The following is a 22,235-nucleotide window of genomic DNA, read 5'->3' on the forward strand; positions in this document are numbered from 1 at the left end:
TACTATCTGAGGACACTGTATATCATGTCTACTATCTGAGGACACTGTATATCATGTCTACTATCTGAGGACACTGTATATCATGTCTACTATCTGAGGACACTGTATATCATGTCTACTATCTGAGGACACTGTATATCATGTTATGTATATCACTATCTGAGGACACTGTATATCATGTCTACTATCTGAGGACACTGTATATCATGTTATGTATATCACTATCTGAGGACACTGTATATCATGTTATGTATATCACTATCTGAGGACACTGTATATCATGTCTATTATCTGAGGACACTGTATATCATGTCTACTATCTGAGGACACTGTATATCATGTCTATTATCTGAGGACACTGTATATCATGTCTACTATCTGAGGACACTGTATATCATGTTATGTATATCACTATCTGAGGCAGTGGGAAGGCTCACCTTGGCAATCTCTTCCATAGTGGTTCTTACAGCAGCTCATGACCCAGGCTTGACTCTTACACATCCTCTTACAGCCCATCCTTTGGCCCATGTGGTGCCTCGTCATAGAGGGATGGAGGCTGTAGAAGAAGAGGATGAAGAACAATAATACTCCCTACCTGAAGTCATGGTTATGCATCACTGCAGAGTCTCCCTATCTGAGGCGGTGGTCAAACATCACTATGGAGTCTCCCTATCTGAGGCGGTGGTCAAACATCACTATGGAGTCTCCCTATCTGAGGCGGTGGTCAAACATCACTATGGAGTCTCCCTATCTGAGGCGGTGGTCAAACATCACTGTGGAGTCTCCCTATCTGAGGCGGTGGTCAAACATCACTGTGGAGTCTCCCTATCTGAGGTGGTGGTCAAACATCACTATGGAGTCTCCCTATCTGAGGTGGTGGTCAAACATCACTATGGAGTCTCCCTATCTGAGGCGGTGGTCAAACATCACTATGGAGTCTCCCTATCTGAGGCGGTGGTCAAACATCACTATGGAGTCTCCCTATCTGAGGCGGTGGTCAAACATCACTATGGAGTCTCCCTATCTGAGGCGGTGGTCAAACATCACTGTGGAGTCTCCCTATCTGAGGCGGTGGTCAAACATCACTGTGGAGTCTCCCTATCTGAGGTGGTGGTCAAACATCACTATGGAGTCTCCCTATCTGAGGTGGTGGTCAAACATCACTATGGAGTCTCCCTATCTGAGGCGGTGGTCAAACATCACTATGGAGTCTACCTATCTGAGGCGGTGGTCAAACATCACTATGGAGTCTCCCTATCTGAGGTGGTGGTCAAACATCACTATGGAGTCTCCCTATCTGAGGCGGTGGTCAAACATCACTATGGAGTCTCCCTATCTGAGGCGTTGGTCAAACATCACTATGGAGTCTCCCTATCTGAGGCGGTGGTCAAACATCACTGTGGAGTCTCCCTATCTGAGGCGGTGGTCAAACATCACTATGGAGTCTCCCTATCTGAGGCGGTGGTCAAACATCACTATGGAGTCTCCCTATCTGAGGCGGTGGTCAAACATCACTGTGGAGTCTCCCTATCTGAGGCGGTGGTCAAACATCACTATGGAGTCTACCTATCTGAGGCGGTGGTCAAACATCACTATGGAGTCTCCCTATCTGAGGCGGTGGTCAAACATCACTATGGAGTCTACCTATCTGAGGCGGTGGTCAAACATCACTATGGAGTCTCCCTATCTGAGGCGGTGGTCAAACATCACTATGGAGTTTCCCTATCTGAGGCGGTGGTCAAACATCACTATGGAGTTTCCCTATCTGAGGCGGTGGTCAAACATCACTATGGAGTTTCCCTATCTGAGGCGGTGGTCAAACATCACTATGGAGTCTACCTATCTGAGGCGGTGGTCAAACATCACTATGGAGTCTCCCTATCTGAGGCGGTGGTCAAACATCACTATGGAGTCTCCCTATCTGAGGCGGTGGTCAAACATCACTATGGAGTCTCCCTATCTGAGGCGGTGGTCAAACATCACTATGGAGTCTCCCTATCTGAGGCGGTGGTCAAACATCACTATGGAGTCTCCCTATCTGAGGCGGTGTTCAAACATCACTATGGAGTCTCCCTATCTGAGGCGGTGGTCAAAAATCACTGTGGAGTCTCCCTACCTGACGTCGTGGTCAAACATCGCTGTGGAGTCTCCGGACCTGAAGTCGTGGTCAGACATCACTGTGGATACTCCCCACCTGAAGTCATGGTTATCGATTACTGTGGAGTATCCCCACCTGAAGTGGTTTTCAAACTTCACTTTGGAGTCTCCCTACCTGAAGTCGTGGTCATACATCACTGTGGAGTCTCCCTAACTGAAGTGGTGGTCAAACATCACTGTGCAGTCTCCCTACCTGAAGTCATGGTTATTTATGAACATTTGAACATCTTGGCCATGTTCTGTTATAATCTCCACCCGGCACAGCCAGAAGAGGACTGGCCACCCCACATATGCTCTCTCTAATTCTCTCTTTCTTTCTTTCTCTCTCTCGGAGGACCTGAGCCCTAGGACCATGCCCCAGGACTACCTGACATGATGACTCCTTGCTGTCCCCAGTCCACCTGACCGTGCTGCTGCTCCAGTTTCAACTGTTCTGCCTTATTATTATACGACCATGCTGGTCATTTATGAACATTTGAACATCTTGGCCATGTTCTGTTATAATCTCCACCCGGCACAGCCAGAAGAGGACTGGCTACCCCACATAGCCTGGTTCCTCTCTAGGTTTCTTCCTAGGTTTTGGCCTTTCTAGGGAGTTTTTCCTAGCCACCGTGCTTCTACACCTGCTTTCCTTGCTGTTTGGGGTTTTAGGCTGGGTTTCTGTACAGCACTTTGAGATATCAGCTGATGTACGAAGGGCTATATAAATACATTTGATTTGATTTGATGTATGCATCACTGTGGAGTCTCCCGACCTGAAGTGGTGGTCAAACATCCCTGTGGAGTCTCCCTCCCTGAAGTAGTGGTTAAACATCACTGTGGAGTCTCCCTACCTGACTTTGTAGTCAAACATCCCTGTGGAGTCTCCCTCCCTGAAGTCATGGTTAAACATCACTGTGGAGTCTCCATACCTGAAGTCATGGTTAAACATCACTGTGGAGTCTCCCTACCTGAAGTCATGGTTAAACATCACTGTGGTGTCTCCCTACCTGAAGTCATGGTTGTGCATCACTGTGGAGTCTCCCTACCTGAAGTCGTGGTTATACATCACACTGTGTTGTCGAGGGTAGAGCATAGAGTAGGGGTTGATGAAGCTGCAGATCTCAGTCTTGCCCTGTGAAAGGCAGGAAATGGTCTTATGGTTTGTGTGTGTGTGTGTGTGTGTGTGTGTGTGTGTGTGTGTGTGTGTGTGTGTGTGTGTGTGTGTGTGCGTGTGCGTGTGCGTGTGCGTGTGCGTGTGCGTGTGCGTGTGCGTGTGCGTGTGCGTGTGCGTGTGTGTGTGCGTGTGCGTGTGCGTGTGCGTGTGCGTGTGCGTGTGCGTGTGTGTGTGTGTGTGAGCTCACCGTATCTTCAGTTCCGTGGGGACAGGGTCGGGGACCCAAGCAGCTACCACATCGACTCTAACAACACACATACAGTACGTCATACAATACGTTTTGTAGTGATTCCCATGTTGTTGATGTAAAGAATATTTGTTGGTCCATGGCGACTCGACTGGAACGAACTGCAAAAATCACTGAAGCTGGAGACTCATATCTCCCTCATTAGCTTTAAGCACCAGCTGTCAGAGCAGCTCACAGATCACTGCACCTGAACATAGCCCATCTGTAAATAGCCCTTCCAACTACCTCAACCCCATACTGTATTTATTTATTTATTTTGCTCCTTTGCACCCCAGTATCTCTACTTGCACATTCCTATTCTGCACATCTACCATTCCAGTGTTTAATTACTATATTGTAAATACTTCACCACTATGGCCTATTTATTGCCTTAACTCCCTTAATCTTACCTCATTTGCACACACTGTATATATACTTTTTTTCTACTGCATTTTTGACTGTATGTTTGTTTATTCCATCTGTAACTATGTGTTGTTGTCTGTGTCACACTGCTTTGCTTTATCTTGGCCAGGTCGCATTTGTAAATGAGAACTTGTTCTCAACTAGCCTACCTGGTTAAATAAAGGTGAAATAAAAGTTTTAAAAACAGACGCTGCACTTGACACATTTATGAAATTGCTTATTCTATTTAATAATAAGCATGCTCCCATTAAGAAAATGGCTGGAGAAACTGTTAAATCCCTGTGGACTGATGAGGAATTGAAAAATGGTATGGTTGAGAGGGATGAGGCAAAAGGAATGGCAAATAAGCTTGCTGCACAACCGATTGGCAAACATATTGCAAAATGAAAAATCACGTGACTAAGCTGAATAAAAAGAAGAAAAACGACACAATGAAACAAAGATAAATTACATAAAGAATGAAAGTAAAAATCTTTCAAGCACCTTTAATAAAATTTTGGGCAACAAGGTAAACTCATCTCCATCGTTCATTGAATCAAATGGCTCATTCATCACAAAACCCACTGATAGTTTCATTGGCAAGATTAGCTAATTTAGGCATGACATGCCAGCAACTAACGCTGTTACTACACATCCAGGTATATCTGACCAAATTATGAAAGACAAGTATTGTAATTTTGAAGTCCGTGTGGAAGAGAAGAGGTGAAATATTATTGTTGTCTATCAGCAAACCACTGAGGTCTAACAAAATTGATTGAAAATTAGCCTACCAGAGTGTGTGCCCTCAGGCCTGGAGGGAAGCTAAAGTCATTCCGCTATTCCGCATGATAACATACGCACTATACACACACGTACACATGGATTTTGTGTAGTAGATATGTGGTAGTGGAGTATGGGCCTGATGGAACACACTTAATATGTTGTGAAATCTTTTGGAAATGTATTGTAATGTATTATCATTATAATATTGTTTTAACCTTTATTTAACCAGGTAGGCCAGTTGAGAACAAGTTCTCATTTACAACTGCGACCTGGCCAAGATAAAGCAAAGCAGTGCGACAAAAACAACAACACAGAGTTACACATGGGATAAACAAACGTACAGTCAATAACACAATAGGAAGATCTATGTATAGTGTGTGCAAATGTAGAAGAGTAGGGAGGTAAGGCAATAAATAGGACCTAGAGGCGAAGATAATTACAATTTAGCATTAACACTGGAGCGATAGAAGTGCAGATGATGATGTGCAGTTAGAGATACTGGGGTGCAAAAGAGCAAAAAATAAAATAAACAATATGGGGATGAGGTAGTTGGGTGGGCTATTTACAGATGGGCTATGTACAGGTGCAGTGATCGGTAATCTGCTCTGACAGCTGTTGCTTAACGTTAGTGAGGGAGATATAAGTCTCCAGCTTCAGTGATTCTTGCAATTCGTTCCAGTCTTTGGCAGCAGAGAATTGGAAGGAAAGGCAGCCAAAGCAGGTGTTGGCTTTGGGGATGACCAGTGAAATATACTTGCATTAGAGTGTGCTACGGATGGGTGTTGCTATGGTGACCAGTGGGCTGAGATAAGGCGGGGCTTTACCTATCAAAGACTTGTAGATGACCTGGAGCCAGTTGGTTTGTCGACGAATATGTAGCGAGGGCCAGCCAACGAGAGCGTACAGGTCGCAGTGGTGGGTAGTATATGGGGCTTTGGTGACAAAACAATGATACTGCGATAGACTACATCCAATTTGCTGAGTTGAGTGTTGGAGACTATTTTTTAAATGACATCGCCAAAGTCAAGGATCAGTAGGATAGTCAGCTTTACGAGGGTATTTTTCGCAGCATGAGTGAAAGAGGCTTTCCTGTGAAATAGGAAGCCAATTCTAGATTTAATTTTGGATTGGAGATGCTTAATGTGAGTCTGGAAGGAGAGTTTACAGTCTAACCAGATACCTAGATATTTGTGGTTGTCCACATGTTCTAAGTCAGAACCGTCCAGAGTAGGGATGCTAGTTGGGTGGGCGGGTGTAGAGCATGCATTTAGTTTTACTAGCATTTAAGAGCAGTTGGAGACCACGAAAGGAGTGTTGTATGACATTGAAGCCCGTTTGGAAGTTTGTTAACACAGTGTCCAAAGAAGGGCCAGAAGTATAAAGAATTGTGTCGTCTGCATAGAGGTGGATCAGAGAATCACCAGCAGCAAGAGCGACATCATTGCTAGATACAGACAAAAGAGTCAGCCCGAGAATTGAACCATGTGGTATCCCCATAGAGACTGCCAGAGGTCCGGACAACAGGCAACAGACAACAGGCCCTCCGATTTGACACACTGAACTCTTTCTGAGAAGTAGTTGGTGAACCAGGGGAAGCAGTCATTTGAGAATCCAAGGCTGTTGAGTCTGCCAGTAAGATTGCAGTGAAAGCCTTGGCCAGATGAAGACGGCTGCACAGTACTATCTTTATTCAATGGCGGTTATGATATCGTTTCAAATCAAAAATCAAATCAAATTTTATTTGTCACATACACATGGTTAGCAGATGTTAATGCGAGTGTAGCGAAATGCTTGTGCTTCTAGTTCCGACAATGCAGTGATAACCAACAAGTAATCTAACTAACAATTCCAAAACTACTGTCTTATACACAGTGTAAGGGGATAAGGAACATGTACATAAGGATATATGAATGAGTGATGGTACAGAGCAGCATACAGTAGATGGTATCGAGTACAGTATATACATATGAGATGAGTGTGTAGACAAAGTAAACAAAGTGGCATAGTTAAAGTGGCTAGTGATACATGTGTTACATAAGGATGCAGTCGATGATGTAGAGTACAGTATATACATATGCATATGAGATGAATAATGTAGGGTAAGTAACATTATATAAGGTAGCATTGTTTAAAGTGGCTAGTGATATATTTACATCATTTCCCATCAATTCCCATTATTAAAATGGCTGGAGTTGGATCAGTGTCAATGACAGTGTGTTGGCAGCAGCCACTCAATGTTAGTGGTGGCTTTTTAACAGTCTGATGGCCTTGAGATAGAAGCTGTTTTTCAGTCTCTCGGTCCCAGCATTGATGCACCTGTACTGACCTCGCCTTCTGGATGATAGCGGGGTGAACAGGCAGTGGTTCGGGTGGTTGATGTCCTTGATGATCTTTATGGCCTTCCTGTAACAACGGGTGGTGTAGGTGTCCTGGAGGGCAGGTAGTTTGCCCCCGGTGATGCGTTGTGCAGTCCTCACTACCCTCTGGAGAGCCTTACGGTTGAGGGCGGAGCAGTTGCCGTACCAGGCGGTGATACAGCCCGCCAGGATGCTCTCGATTGTGCATCTGTAGAAGTTTGTGAGTGCTTTTGGTGAGAAGCCGAATTTCTTCAGCCTCCTGAGGTTGAATAGGCGCTGCTGCGCCTTCTTCACGACGCTGTCAGTGTGAGTGGACCAATTCAGTTTGTCTGTGATGTGTATGCCGAGGAACGTAAAACTAGCTACCCTCTCCACTACTGTTCCATCGATGTGGATAGGGGGTGTTCCCTCTGCTGTTTCCTGAAGTCCACAATCATCTCCTTAGTTTTGTTGACGTTGAGTGTGAGGTTATTTTCCTGACACCACACTCCGAGGGCCCTCACCTCCTCCCTGTAGGCCGTCTCGTCGTTGTTGGTAATCAAGCCTACCACTGTTGTGTCGTCCGCAAACTTGATGATTGAGTTGGAGGCGTGCATGGCCACGCAGTCGTGGGTGAACAGGGAGTACAGGAGAGGGCTCAGAACGCACCCTTGTGGGGCCCCCGTGTTGAGGATCAGCGGGGAGGAGATGTTGTTGCCTACCATCACCACCTGGGGGCGGCCCGTCAGGAAGTCCAGTACCCAGTTGCACAGGGCGGGGTCGAGACCCAGGGTCTCGAGCTTGATGACGAGCTTGGAGGGTACTATGGTGTTGAATGCCGAGCTGTAGTCGATGAACAGCATTCTCACATAGGTATTCCTCTTGTCCAGGTGGGTTAGGGCAGTGTGCAGTGTGGTTGAGATTGCATCGTCTGTGGACCTATTTGGGCGGTAAGCAAATTGGAGTGGGTCTAGGGTGTCAGGTAGGGTGGAGGTGATATGGTCCTTGACTAGTCTCTCAAAGCACTTCATGATGACGGAAGTGAGTGCTACGGGGCGGTAGTCGTTTAGCTCAGTTACCTTAGCTTTCTTGGGAACAGGAACAATGGTGGCCCTCTTGAAGCATGTGGGAACAGCAGACTTGTATAGGGATTGATTGAATATGTCCGTAAACACACCGGCCAGCTGGTCTGCGCATGCTCTGAGGGCGCGGCTGGGGATGCCGTCTGGGCCTGCAGCCTTGCGAGGGTTAACACGTTTAAATGTCTGACTCACCTCGGCTGCAGTGAAGGAGAGACCGCATGTTTCCGTTGCAGGCCATGTCAGTGGCACTGTATTGTCCTCAAAGCGGGCAAAAAGTTATTTAGTCTGCCTGGGAGCAAGACATCCTGGTCCGTGACTGGGCTGGATTTCATCTTGTAGTCCGTGATTGACTGTAGACCCTGCCACATGCCTCTTGTGTCTGAGCCATTGAATTGAGATTCCACTTTGTCTCTGTACTGACGCTTAGCTTGTTTAATAGCCTTGCGGAGGGAATAGCTGCACTGTTTGTATTCAGTCATGTTGCCAGACACCTTGCCCTGATTAAAAGCAGTGGTTCGCGCTTTCAGTTTCACGCGAATGCTGCCATCAATCCACGGTTTCTGGTTAGGGAATGTTTTTATCGTTGCTATGGGAACGACATCTTCGACGCACGTTCTAATGAACTCGCACACCGAATCAGCGTATTCGTCAATATTCCCATCTGACGCAATACAAAACATGTCCCAGTCCACGTGATGGAAGCAGTCTTGGAGTGTAGTCAGCTTGGTCTGACCAGCGTTGGACAGACCTCAGCGTGGGAGCCTCTTGTTTTAATTTCTGCCTGTAGGCAGGGATCAGCAAAATGGAGTCGTGGTCAGCTTTTCCGAAAGGGGGGCGGGGCAGGGCCTTATATGCGTCGCGGAAGTTAGAGTAACAATGATCCAAGGTTTTACCACCCCTGGTTGCGCAATCGATATGCTGATAAAATTTAGGGAGTCTTGTTTTCAGATTGGCTTTGTTAAAATCCCCAGCTACAATGAATGCAGCCTCCGGATAAATGTTTTCCAGTTTGCAAAGAGTTAAATAAAGTTCGTTCAGAGCCATCGATGTGTCTGCTTGGGGGGGATATATACGGCTGTGATTATAATCGAAGAGAATTCTCTTGGAAGATAATGCGGTCTACATTTGATTGTGAGGAATTCTAAATCAGGTGAACAGAAGGATTTGAGTTCCTGTATGTTTCCTTCATCACACCATGTCCCGTTAGTCATGAGGCATACGCCCCCGCCACTCTTCTTACCAGAGAGATGTTTGTTTCTGTCGGCGCGATGCGTGGAGAAACCCGTTGGCTGCACCGCCCTGGATAGCGTCTTCCCAGTAAGCCATGTTTCCGTAAAGCAGAGAACGTTGCAGTCTCTGATGTCCCTCTGGAATGCCACCCTTGCTCGGATTTCATCAACCTTGTTGTCGAGAGACTGGACATTGGCAAGAAGAATACTGGGAAGTGGTGCGCGATGTGCCCTTTTTCGGAGTCTGACCAGAACACCGCCGCGTTTCCCTCTTTTTCGGAGTCGTTTCCTTGGGTCGCTGCATGCGATCCATTCCGTTGTCCTGTTTGTAAGGCAGAACACAGGATCCGCGTCGCGGAAAACATATTCTTGGTCGTACTGATGGTGAGTTGACGCTGATCTTATATTCAGTAGTTCTTCTCGACTGTATGTAATGAAACCTAAGATGACCTGGGGTACTAATGTAAGAAATAACACGTAAAAAAACAAAAAACTGCATAGTTTCCTAGGAACGCGAAGCGAGGCGGCCATCTCAGTCGGCGCCGGAAGTATTCAGTTTAGGATCTTGAGCGTGGCTCACGTGCACCCATGACCAACTCTGAAACCAGATTGCATAGTGGAGAAGGTACGGTGGGATTCGAAATGGTCGGTGATCTGTCTGTTAACTTGGCTATTGAAGACTTTAGAAAGGCAGGGCAGGATGGGATATTGGTCTGTAACAATGTGGGTCTAGAGTGTCTCCCCATTTGAAGGGGGGGATGACCACGGCAAGTCTTTAGGGATCTCAGATGATACGAAAGAGAGGTATAACAGGCTAGCAACAATTACGGTGGATCATTTTAGAAAGAAAGGGTCCAGATTGTCTAGCCCAGCTGACTTGTAGGGGTCCAGAATAATGTAGGTCTTTCAGAACATCAGCTATCTGGATTTGGGTGAAGGTGAAGCAGGGGGGGGCGCTGCAGAGCTGTTGGCCGGGTAGGGTAGCCAGGTGGAAAGCATGGCCAGCAGTAGAAAAATTATTCTTGAAATTCTCAAATATCATAGATTCATCGGTGGTGACAGTGTTTCCCTAGCCTCAGTGCAGTGGGCAGCTGGGAGGACGGGACTTTACAGTGTCCCAAAACTTTTTGGAGTTTGTGCTACAGGATGTATATTTCTGTTTCAAAGCTAAGCTAGCCTTTGTTTCCCTAACTGACTGCATATATTGGTTCCTGACTTCCCTGAAAAGTTGCATTTCGTGGGGGCTATTCAATGCTAATGCAGTATACCACTGGATGTTTTTGTGCTGGTCAAGGGCAGTCAAATCTGTTCTTAGTTCTACATTTTTTGAATGGGGCATGCTTATTTAAGATGGCGAGGAAAGCACTTTTAAAGAACAACCAGGCATCCTCTACTGACGGGATGGGGTCAATATCCTTCCAGGATACCTGGGCCAGGTCGATTAGAAAGGCCTGCTTGCAAAAGTGTTTTAGGGAGCGATTGACAGTGATGAGGGGTGGTCTTTTGACCGCGGACCTATTACGTAAGCAGGCAATGAGGCAGTGATCGCTGAGATCCTGGTTGAAGACAGCAGATGTGTATTTAGAGGGCAAAGTTGGTCAGAATGATATCTATGAATGTGCCCATGTTTACGGATTTAGGGCTGTACCTGGTAGGCTCCTTGATAATTTGTGTGAGATTGAGTGCATCTAGCTTAGATTTTAGGACGGCGTTAAGCATATCTCAGTTTAGGTCACCTAACAGTACGAACTCTAAAAATAGACGGGGGCAATCAACTCACATATGGTGTCCAGGGCACAGCTGGGGCTGAGGGGCGTCTATAGCAAGCAGTAACAGTGAGAGACTTATTTCTGGAAAGGTGGATTTTTAAAAGTAGAATTTCTAACTGTTTGGGCACAGACCTGGATAGCATGACAGAACTCTGCAGGCTGTCTCTGCAGTAGATTGCAACTGCGCCCCTTCTATCTTGATGGAAAATATTATAGTTAGGGATGTAAATTTCAGAATTTTTGGTGGCCTTCCTAAACCAGGATTCAGACATGGCTAGGACATGTGGGTTGACGGAGTGTGCGAAAGCAATGACTAAGACAAACTTAGGGAGGAGGCTTCTGATGTTAACATGCATGAAACCAAGGCTTTTACGGTTACAGAAGTCAACAAATGAGAGCACCTGGGGAATAGGAGTGGAACTGGGGGCTACAGGGTCTGGGTTAACCTCTACATCACCAGAGGAACAGAGGAGGGGTAGGATAAGGGTACTGCTAAAGGCTATAAGAACTGTCCCCATTGGGGGTTACTTTACTTTACTAAGTCTTTACTGAAGACTCATCTCTATATATGAAGGTGATATTAAAGTCTCTTACGTATATAGTCCTGTCCTCCAGTCCATCGCAGTGTGCACCCAGACCGGGAGGTTCCAGTAGCTGGTCGATGCCGTACGCAACGCCCCCGTTAAACATCATGAAACGATCCAGGACCCTCGCCATGTTGTCATTCACCATCATGTCCCCCTGACAGACACAAACAAACAAACATGACAAAGGTAATAAGATAATCACAGGACAAGATGAGAACTAACCTGGTCCCAGACTCCTAAAGTCAGTTACACCTGTGGCAAGAAAGCACAAACAGAGCTAGAACCAGGCTGAGGCTAGATGAAAATGGGAGATTGGGGAGAGAGGAATATAGAAGGCCCAGTAGGCCCAGAAGGCCCAGTAGGCCCAGAAGGCTCAGTAGGCCCAGTAGGCCCAGAAGGCCCAGTAGGCCCAGAAGGCCCAGTAGGCCCAGTAGGCCCAGTAGGCCCAGAAGGCCCAGAAGGCCCAGTAGGCCCAGTAGGCCCAGAAGGCTCAGTAGGCCCAGTAGGCCCAGTAGGCCCAGAAGGCCCAGTAGGCCCAGAAGGCCCAGAAGGCCCAGTAGGCCCAGTAGGCCCAGAAGGCCCAGTAGACCCAGAAGGCCCAGTAGGCCCAGTAATTCTGAGCAGATGGTGTACCATGTATCTTCACTGTTTTTCTTTCATTCTCAGCTATAATTGTGCCTTGGGGATAAATAAGGGGTATTTCCCAAATGGCCCCCTATTCCCTTTATAGTGCACTACTTTAGACCCTATTCCCTTTATAGTGCACTACTTTAGACCCTATTCCCTATATAGTGCACTACTTTAGACCCTATTCCCTTTGGGCTCTGGTCAAAAGCAGTGCCCTATATCGGGAGCGGGGTGTCATGTAAATGAAGTAGCTACTCACAACGACTTTCTTGTTACAGCTAAAGGTGAAGGTTGATCCGTGCATCGTCCGGTAGGTAGTGAACGAAGTCAAGGTCATCTTCTGTAGAGAGATCAACGTCATTATAATCAATACAAGATCACAATCAAAACAACATCAAGAAGTCATCAAAACATTTGTGATGCACCCATAGCTTCACCTTGATATTGCGTATGATGTGAGCTTTGATGATGGCTGTGAGTTTGTCCCTGTGGGCAAGACTGTAGAGCCAGTGTTGTCTCTCTTCAGACAGAGAGCTGAGAGCAGCGTCAGATGGCCACAACATGGTCAGGGGCTGGTGGATGGAGTTCTCGACCAGGTTCAGCATGTTGGCATCCTAAAAATAATAACAACAACATGGTCAGGGGCATGAAGCCCTGTTCCTCTCTCTCAATCTGGTCTCAGATGTATTAGTGCAGGCGTGAAAATGACCAATAGGACCATTTTCCACCACAATGCTAGGTGTAGTTTACTGTGTTCAGCCAATCAGGTGGACCCTAACAAAGAGTGTAAAGCCCTGGTCCATTTGTACAATGTGCAATGATTGGCTGAATGCCATATGCTACTTCAATGGGAGACAAAGTGAAATTTTGACTTTGTGCAAATTGGGATTTGCCCCACAAAAGTATTTGAGATTGAAGCTATTTATACGGTAGTAAATGTGTATTAGCTTTATACATGAATTAGTAAACCAACTGCCAAGCACGGACAAACTGAACTGGTCCACCCACACAGACAGCGTGGTGAAGAAGACGCAACAGCGCCTCTTCAACCTCAGGAGGCTGAAGAAATTTATCTTGTCACTGAAAACACTCACAAACTTCTACAGATGCACAATCAAGAGCATCCGGTCGGGCTGTATCACCGCCTGGTACGGCAACTACTTCGCCCACAACCGTAAGGCTCTCCAGAGGGTAGTGAGGTCTGCACAATGCATCACCGGGGGCAGACTACCTGCCCTCCAGAACACATACAGCACCCGATGTTACAGGAAGGCCAAAAAGATCATCAAGGACAACAACCACCCGAGCCACTGCCTGTTCACCCCGCTATCATCCAGAAGGCGAGGTCAGTACAGGTGCATCAAAACTGGGACCGAGAGACTGAAAAACAGCTTCTATCTCAAGGCCATCAGACTGTTAAACAGCTTCTATCTCCAGGCCATCAGACTGAAAAACAGCTTCTATCTCCAGGCAATCAGACTGAAAAACAGCTTCTATCTCAAGGCCATCAGACTGTTAAACAGTCACCACTAACATTGAGTGGCTGCTGCCAACATACTGACATCTCTAGCCACTTTAATAATTAATAATTGGATGCAATAAATGTATCACTAGTCACTTTAAACAATGTCACTTTATATAATGTTTACATACCCTACATTACTAATCTCATATGCATATACTGTACTCTGTACCATCTACTGCATCTTGTTTACATACCCTACATTACTCATCTCATATGTATATACTGTCCTCTATACCATCTACTGCATCTTGTTTACATACCCTACATTACTCATCTCATATGTATATACTGTACTCTATACCATCTACTGCATCTTGCCGTTCGGCCATCACTCATCCATATATTTTTATGTACATATTCTTATTCATTCCTTTACACTTGTGTGTGTATAAGGTAGTTGTTGTGAAATTGTTAAATTACTTGTTAGATATTACTGCACGGTCGGAACTATCCATATATTTTTATGAAGCATTTAGCTACACTCGCATTAACATCTGCTAACCATGTGTATGTGACCATTAACATCTGCTAACCATGTGTATGTGACCATTAACATCTGCTAACCATGTGTATGTGACCATTAACATCTGCTAACCATGTGTATGTGACCATTAACATCTGCTAACCATGTGCATGTGACCATTAACATCTGCTAACCATGTGTATGTGACCATTAACATCTGCTAACCATGTGCATGTGACCATTAACATCTGCTAACCTTGTGCATGTGACCATTAACATCTGCTAACCATGTGACCATTAACATCTGCTAACCATGTGTATGTGACCATTAACATCTGCTGACCATGTGCATGTGACCAATAACATCTGCTAACCATGTGACCATTAACATCTGCTAACCATGTGTATGTGACCATTAACATCTGCTAACCATGTGCATGTGACCAATAACATCTGCTAACCATGTGCATGTGACCAATAACATCTGCTAACCATGTGCATGTGACCAATAACATCTGCTAACCATGTGCATGTGACCATTAACATCTGCTAACCATGTGACCATTAACATCTGCTAACCATGTGCATGTGACCAATAACATCTGCTAACCATGTGCATGTGACCAATAACATCTGCTAACCATGTGCATGTGACCAATAACATCTGCTAACCATGTGCATGTGACCAATAACATCTGCTAACCATGTGCATGTGACCAATAACATCTGCTAACCATGTGCATGTGACCAATAAAATTAGATTGTTTACCTGCACCAGTTTGGTGAACTTCATGTATCCATATAGTTCACCTGCTTCAGTGAAATTAAGCTGAAATATAAGAAAACAAATATGTCACAAGTAGGCAATAACATGGATAACCGTGATAGGTCTATAGATTAACATGGATAACCGTGATAGGTCTATAGATTAACATGGATAACCGTGATAGGTCTATAGATTAACATGGATAACCGTGATCGGTCTATAGATTAACATGGATAACCGTGATAGGTCTATAGATTAACATGGATAACCGTGATAGGTCTATAGATTAACATGGATAACCGTGATAGGTCTATAGATTAACATGGATAACCGTGATAGGTCTATAGATTAACATGGATAACCGTGATCGGTCTATAGATTAACATGGATAACTATGATAGGTCTATAGATTAACATGGATAACCGTGATAGGTCTATGCACAATTCATTACATATTGTAGGCATCTATGTCACAGACAATTCCGAGTCATTAGGGAAAAGTATATCTTCTCCTGTCCTAGAGCCTAGGCTGTTATCCTATCCAGTCACCTTCTGTCCTAGAGCCTAGGATAATATCCTATCCAGTCTCCTTCTGTCTTAGAGCCTAGGATAATATCCTATCCAGTCTCCTTCTGTCCTAGAGCCTAGGATAATATCCTATCCAGTCTCCTTCTGTCCTAAAGCCTAGGATAATATCCTATCCAGTCTCCTTCTGTCCTAAAGCCTAGGATAATATCCTATCCAGTCTCCTTCTGTCCTAAAGCCTAGGATAATATCCTATCCAGTCTCCTTCTGTCCTAAAGCCTAGGATAATATCCTATCCAGTCTCCTTCTGTCCTAATGCCTAGGATAATATCCTATCCAGTCTCCTTCTGTCCTAAAGCCTAGGATAATATCCTATCCAGTCTCCTTCTGTCCTAAAGCCTAGGATAATATCCTATCCAGTCTCCTTCTGTCCTAAAGCCTAGGATAATATCCTATCCAGTCTCCTTCTGTCCTAAAGCCTAGGATAATATCCTATCCAGTCTCCTTCTGTCCTAAAGCCTAGGATAATATCCTATCCAGTCTCCTTCTGTCCTAAAGCCTAGGATAATATCCTATCCAGTCTCCTTCTGTCCTAAAGCCTAGGATAATATCCTATCCAGTCTCCTTCTGTCCTAAAGCCTAGGATAATATCCTATCCAGTCTCCTTCTGTCCTAAAGCCTAGGATAATATCCTATCCAGTCTCCTTCTGTCCTAAAGCCTAGGATAATATCCTATCCAGTCTCCTTCTGTCCTAAAGCCTAGGATAATATCCTATCCAGTCTCCTTCTGTCCTAAAGCCTAGGATAATATCCTATCCAGTATCAACCCCCCTGAAACCCCAAATCCTGAGTCCTGAAAAAGTCCTAACTTTATTCTCTGTTCTATAGGTTGCATTATCAGAGCACATGTGACATCAGAATACCTCTATAACATTTACCTCGCTTCTGTGTGCTGTCTCGTATTGCTGCCCATATAGAGTTCAGGTAGAGAACGTGTGATCTACAAACGCTATGACAGGAGATATGGATGTTTTTTAGGGTAGCCTAGTGGTTAGAGTGTTGGACTAGTAACCGGAAGGTTGCAAGTTGTACCCCCAAGGTACAAATCTGTCGTTCTGCCCCTGAACAGGCAGTTAACCCACTGTTCCTAGGCCGTCTTTGAAAATAAGAATTTGTTCTTAATTGACTTGCCTAGTTAAATAAAGGTAGAAATAAAATCAAATTTAAAAATATATACTTTGATACTAAAAGAATTCCACTCTTCATCTCCCCGGTAGTCTTGGGCTAATCAGCTTTCTGTATAACCATCGACTCTATTTGGACAAATACAGGTGATATTCTGTCATTTGTCGAAGGAGGAAGTTTAGCAACTTTTGTCATTTGACTTTTGACTGCCGTAGCTGCCGTTCCAAAGTTTTGTATGATTTGACAAAAGCCTGACCAGAAAACCCGCTGAATGAATTGAGGAACATTGGGAATTTATGAACGTCCTGTTTCACAGATAGTTACTCATTACTAAATATGAGTTTAATTTGCTCTGAAACATTTACATAGTGGCGAGTCCAAGCAGACAAGGTGACGCAACGCGCCTCTCATTTTGGGAGGACCCTGGCATAGTGACCATCTTGGTTTTAAACGCTAGGACTTTTTGCTGTATTTTCATGGACTCTCGGGATAAATATGAATTATTCCCAGAATTTAAACTTGGTAGATTTTCAGGAAAATTTGAACCCCTATTCACGAGTGATTTTAAAATGAATAAAACCTATTTGGGGAGTAAATTGTGACTTGTGTCCACAAATGGCAACACCCTAAGCCCTATATAGTATAGGAATAGGGTGCCCATCTCTCTGTTGATCAGTTGGTAGAGCACGGAGCTTGCAACGCCAGGATCATAGGTTTGATTCCCGCTGAGGCCACCCATATGGAAAATATATGCACACCATGTGTCTGTAAGTAGCTTTGGATCAAAGTGTCTGCTGAGTGGCATGCAGCCGTAGCCTACCTTAGATGGTATGGCCTTTTGATCCTTCAGGTCATATGGGGTGAGGACCTTGTCAATGTAGTGGATCACACCGTCAGCTGTCACATAATCACTGGAGACTATCCTAGCGTCATCATTAATGTACACAGAGCCCTGAAAGAAGGGGAGATAGAGAGAAGCTTCGTTAAAGGACCAGTACAGTAAAAAAAAAGTGATTTCCTGTGTTTTATATACATTTCCACACTATGAGGTTGGAATAATACTGTGAAATTGTGAAAATTATTTTTAATGTCCTTTTAGTGTAAGAGCTGTTTGAAAAGACCACCTGAATTATCATCCCATTTTGGTGGGATGGAGTTTTGGACCTGGTGACATCAAGTTAGTTAATAGACCAACACGAAAGAGAATAAAACATTTACGTAATAAAAAATGGCCATAAAAAACAGTCAGTTTTTAAGCTAGAGACCTGTCGGCCTTCTGTATCTGTGGTGGAAAGTGGCAGAACGAAAGCCCTGTTTGTCAGACCAGACGATATCCCAAAAATCGGTCTTCTCACGAAAACGGTTTGGCCTATAAACTAATATGACCCTTCTATGGAAAGATTAGGAGAAGTAGGCCCTTGTGTAGTAAACCTAGGAGAAGTAAACCTAGAAGAATTAAACCAAGGCGAAGTAAACCAAGGAGAAGTAGGCCCTTGTGTAGTAAACCAAGGAGAAGTAAACCTTCGAGTAGCAGTATTTGGAGAAGCAAGTCTTGTAGTAGTAGTATTTGGAGAAGCAAGCCTTGTAGTAGCATTATTTGGAGAAGCAAGCCTTGTAGTAGCATTATTTGGAGAAGCAAGCCTTGTAGTAGCATTATTTGGAGAAGCACGCCTTGTAGTAGCAGTATTTCGAGAAGCAAGCCTTGTACGAGCCAGAAATGGGCAAAAGTAGCTCACTATGAAGGGAATAGGGTGCCATTAGAGACTCACATCCTTGAGGCTGAAGGTGAGCTGGTGTCCGGAGACGGCCACAGCCTTTGAGGTGGTCTTCAGGTCAGAGAGCATCAGAGTCTCACAGGACACCATGTGGTAGTTAGCCAAGTCTGGGCTGCGTCCCTGTGACTCCCATGCCTCTATCTGGAGAGAGAGTTTACACAGGGGTGGGTCAGAGACCCCCCCACACACACACACACACACATTATACGCAGACCCGTCCTACACACAGGAACATTGAAACAAGAATATATATATTTTTTTGACATACTGAGAAGTTGCTGTTTGCAGGAGGTATGAATGTAGTGTAGGGCCCATCACTGTACAGACTCCTCACATCAGACACCTGGAGAACCACAGGCATTAGCCTCATCAAAAATATGCGGAATGTGAATAATCCTATTTGTCTTGGTAACATTTATTTTATAACATAGAGAGGTGAAATGTCATTACCACCCTACAACAACAGACTCACCATTATTATCCGACGGTACAACGCAGCTTCTGACTGGCGAAATATCTCCTGCAAATATCCACGGGAAAATAAATTCATAGACACACGCACGCACGCACGCACGCACGCACGCATGCACACACACACACACCTCTCACACACACACACACACGCACACCAGTGACTCACCGTGCGGGTCTTGCCCCGGCAGTCAAAGCCATCTCCTATGTGTCCTCCAGTGCAGGAGCAGTTCCTCTCTCCGTTGCCCATATAACGACACCTGGCGTACTTTCCACAGCCCCCGTTGTTCTGGAAACATAACCGGAGTCTACACCTCTGGAGTATATGACACCAGGAGTGTGTCCCAAATGGCACCCTATTCCCTTTATAGTGCACTACTTTAGACCAGGGCCTATAGGTTCTATAGGGAATAGGGTGCCATTTGAGACCAGCCTCAGTAATACTGTAGTACCTAACTATCGGATCCTGTGGATGTGCCTGGGTCAGACCTGGGTCAGATCTGAGTCAAATCTGAGTCAGACCTGTGTCACATCTGGGTTAAACCTGGGTCAGACCTGGGTCAGATCTGGGTCAAACCTGGGTCAGACCTGGGTCAGATCTGGGTCAAACCTGGGTCAGACCTGGGTCAAACCTGGGTCAGACCTTGGTCAGATCTGGGTCAAACCTGGGTCAGATCTGGGTCAAACCTGGTTCAGACCTGGGTCAGATCTGGGTCAAACCTGGGTCAGACCTGGGTCAGATCTGGGTCAAACCTGGGTCAGTATGTCACGTATTTAACACACTGCTCAGTATGTCACGTATTTAACACACTGGTCAGTATGTCACGTATTTAACACACTGCTCAGTATGTCACGTATTTAACACACTGGTCAGTATGTCACGTGTTTAACACACTGGTCAGTATGTCACGTATTTAACACACTGGTCAGTATGTCACGTATTTAACACACTGGTCAGTATGTCACGTATTTAACACACTGGTCAGTATGTCACGTATTTAACACACTGTATGTCACGTATTTCACGTATTTAACACACTGGTCAGTATGTCACGTATTTAACACACTGGTCAGTATGTCACGTATTTAACACACTGCTCAGTATGTCACGTATTTAACACACTGGTCAGTATGTCACGTATTTGGTCAATGTCACACTGGTCAGTATGTCACGTATTTAACACACTGGTCAGTATGTCACGTATTTAACACACTGGTCAGTATGTCACGTATTTAACACACTGGTCAGTATGTCACGTATTTAACACACTGGTCAGTATGTCACGTATTTAACACACTGGTCAGTATGTCACGTATTTAACACACTGGTCAGTATGTCACGTATTTAACACACTGGTCAGTATGTCACGTCACACTGGTCAGTATGTCACGTATTTAACACACTGGTCAGTATGTCACGTATTTAACACACTGGTCAGTATGTCACGTATTTAACACACTGGTCAGTATGTCACACACTGGTCAGTATGTAACACAGTATGTCTTTAACACACTGGTCAGTATGTCACGTATTTAACACACTGGTCAGTATGTCACGTATTTAACACACTGGTCAGTATGTCACGTATTTAACACACTGGTCAGTATGTCACGTATTTAACACACTGGTCAGTATTAAACACACTGGTCAGTATGTCACGTATTTAACACACAGTATGTCACGTATTTAACACACTGGTCAGTATGTCACGTATTTAACACACTGGTCAGTATGTCACGTATTTAACACACTGGTCAGTATGTCAATATTTAACACACTGGTCAGTATGTCACGTATTTAACACACTGGTCAGTATGTCACGTATTTAACACACTGGTCAGTATGTCACGTATTTAACACACTGGTCAGTATGTCACGTATTTAACACACTGGTCAGTATGTCACGTATTTAACACACTGGTCAGTATGTCACGTATTTAACACACTGGTCAGTATGTCACGTATTTTAACACACTGGTCAGTATGTCACGTATTTAACACACTGGTCAGTATGTCACGTATTTAACACACTGGTCAGTATGTCACGTATTTAACACACTGGTCAGTATGTCACGTATTTAACACACTGGTCAGTATGTCACGTATTTAACACACTGGTCTATGTCACGTATTTAACACACTGGTCAGTATGTCACGTATTTAACACACTGGTCAGTATGTCACGTATTTAACACACTGGTCAGTATGTCACGTATTTAACACACTGGTCAGTATGTCACGTATTTAACACACTGGTCAGTATGTCACGTATTTAACACACTGGTCAGTATGTCACGTATTTAACACACTGGTCAGTATGTCACGTATTTAACACACTGGTCAGTATGTCACGTCACACTGGTCAGTATGTCACGTATTTAACACACTGGTCAGTATGTCACGTATTTAACACACTGGTCAGTATGTCACGTATTTAACACACTGGTCAGTATGTCACGTATTTAACACACTGGTCAGTATGTCACGTATTTAACACACTGGTATGTCACGTATGTCACGTATTTAACACACTGGTCAGTATGTCACGTATTTAACACACTGGTCAGTATGTCACGTATTTAACACACTGGTCAGTATGTCACGTATTTAACACACTGGTCAGTATGTCACGTATTTAACACACTGGTCAGTATGTCACGTATTTAACACACTGGTCAGTATGTCACGTATTTAACACACTGGTCAGTATGTCACGTATTTAACACACTGGTCAGTATGTCACGTATTTAACACACTGGTCAGTATGTCACGTATTTAACACACTGGTCAGTATGTCACGTATTTAACACACTGGTCAGTATGTCACGTATTTAACACACTGGTCAGTATGTCACGTATTTAACACACTGGTCAGTATGTCACGTATTTAACACACTGGTCAGTATGTCACGTATTTAACACACTGGTCACTGGTCACGTATTTAACACACTGCTCAGTATGTCACGTATTTAACACACTGGTCAGTATTAACGTATTTAACACACTGGTCAGTATGTCACACTGCTCAGTTAACACACTGGTCAGTATGTCACGTATTTAACACTGGTCAGTATGTCACGTAACACACTGGTCAGTATGTCACGTATTTAACACACTGGTCAGTATGTCACGTATTTAACACACTGCTCAGTATGTCACGTATTTAACA

At 44.6% G+C, this 22,235-nt stretch overlaps 1 protein-coding gene across 3 annotated transcripts in view; it reads right to left on the bottom strand.

The window, feature by feature from the left end:
- LOC124003520 (stabilin-1-like) overlaps window positions 1–19,347 on the bottom strand; it is a 73,823-nt gene extending 54,476 nt beyond the window's left edge. The window contains exons 1-13 of one of the 3 annotated variants that reach the window (XM_046311836.1): window positions 19,234–19,347; window positions 19,066–19,113; window positions 18,862–18,936; window positions 18,588–18,734; window positions 17,639–17,770; window positions 15,112–15,171; window positions 12,792–12,968; window positions 12,614–12,691; window positions 11,735–11,881; window positions 3,501–3,557; window positions 3,186–3,271; window positions 2,117–2,194; window positions 438–556 (exon numbers count right to left, since the gene is read on the bottom strand). In XM_046311836.1, the coding sequence (XP_046167792.1) occupies window positions 438–556; window positions 2,117–2,194; window positions 3,186–3,271; window positions 3,501–3,557; window positions 11,735–11,881; window positions 12,614–12,691; window positions 12,792–12,968; window positions 15,112–15,171; window positions 17,639–17,770; window positions 18,588–18,734; window positions 18,862–18,936; window positions 19,066–19,113; window positions 19,234–19,314 (1,285 nt within the window). In that variant the 5' untranslated portion in view covers window positions 19,315–19,347. Of the gene's footprint in view, window positions 1–437; window positions 557–2,116; window positions 2,195–3,185; window positions 3,272–3,500; window positions 3,558–11,734; window positions 11,882–12,613; window positions 12,695–12,791; window positions 12,969–15,111; window positions 15,172–17,638; window positions 17,771–18,587; window positions 18,735–18,861; window positions 18,937–19,065; window positions 19,114–19,233 lie in introns of all 3 variants that reach the window. The other 2 variants (XM_046311835.1, XM_046311837.1) reach the window with 2 other exon arrangements.
- Between the last annotated feature and the right edge of the window lie 2,888 nt (window positions 19,348–22,235).

This window comes from Oncorhynchus gorbuscha, linkage group LG18 (assembly GCF_021184085.1).
Source record: "Oncorhynchus gorbuscha isolate QuinsamMale2020 ecotype Even-year linkage group LG18, OgorEven_v1.0, whole genome shotgun sequence".
Taxonomy (NCBI): Eukaryota; Metazoa; Chordata; class Actinopteri; order Salmoniformes; family Salmonidae; genus Oncorhynchus; species Oncorhynchus gorbuscha.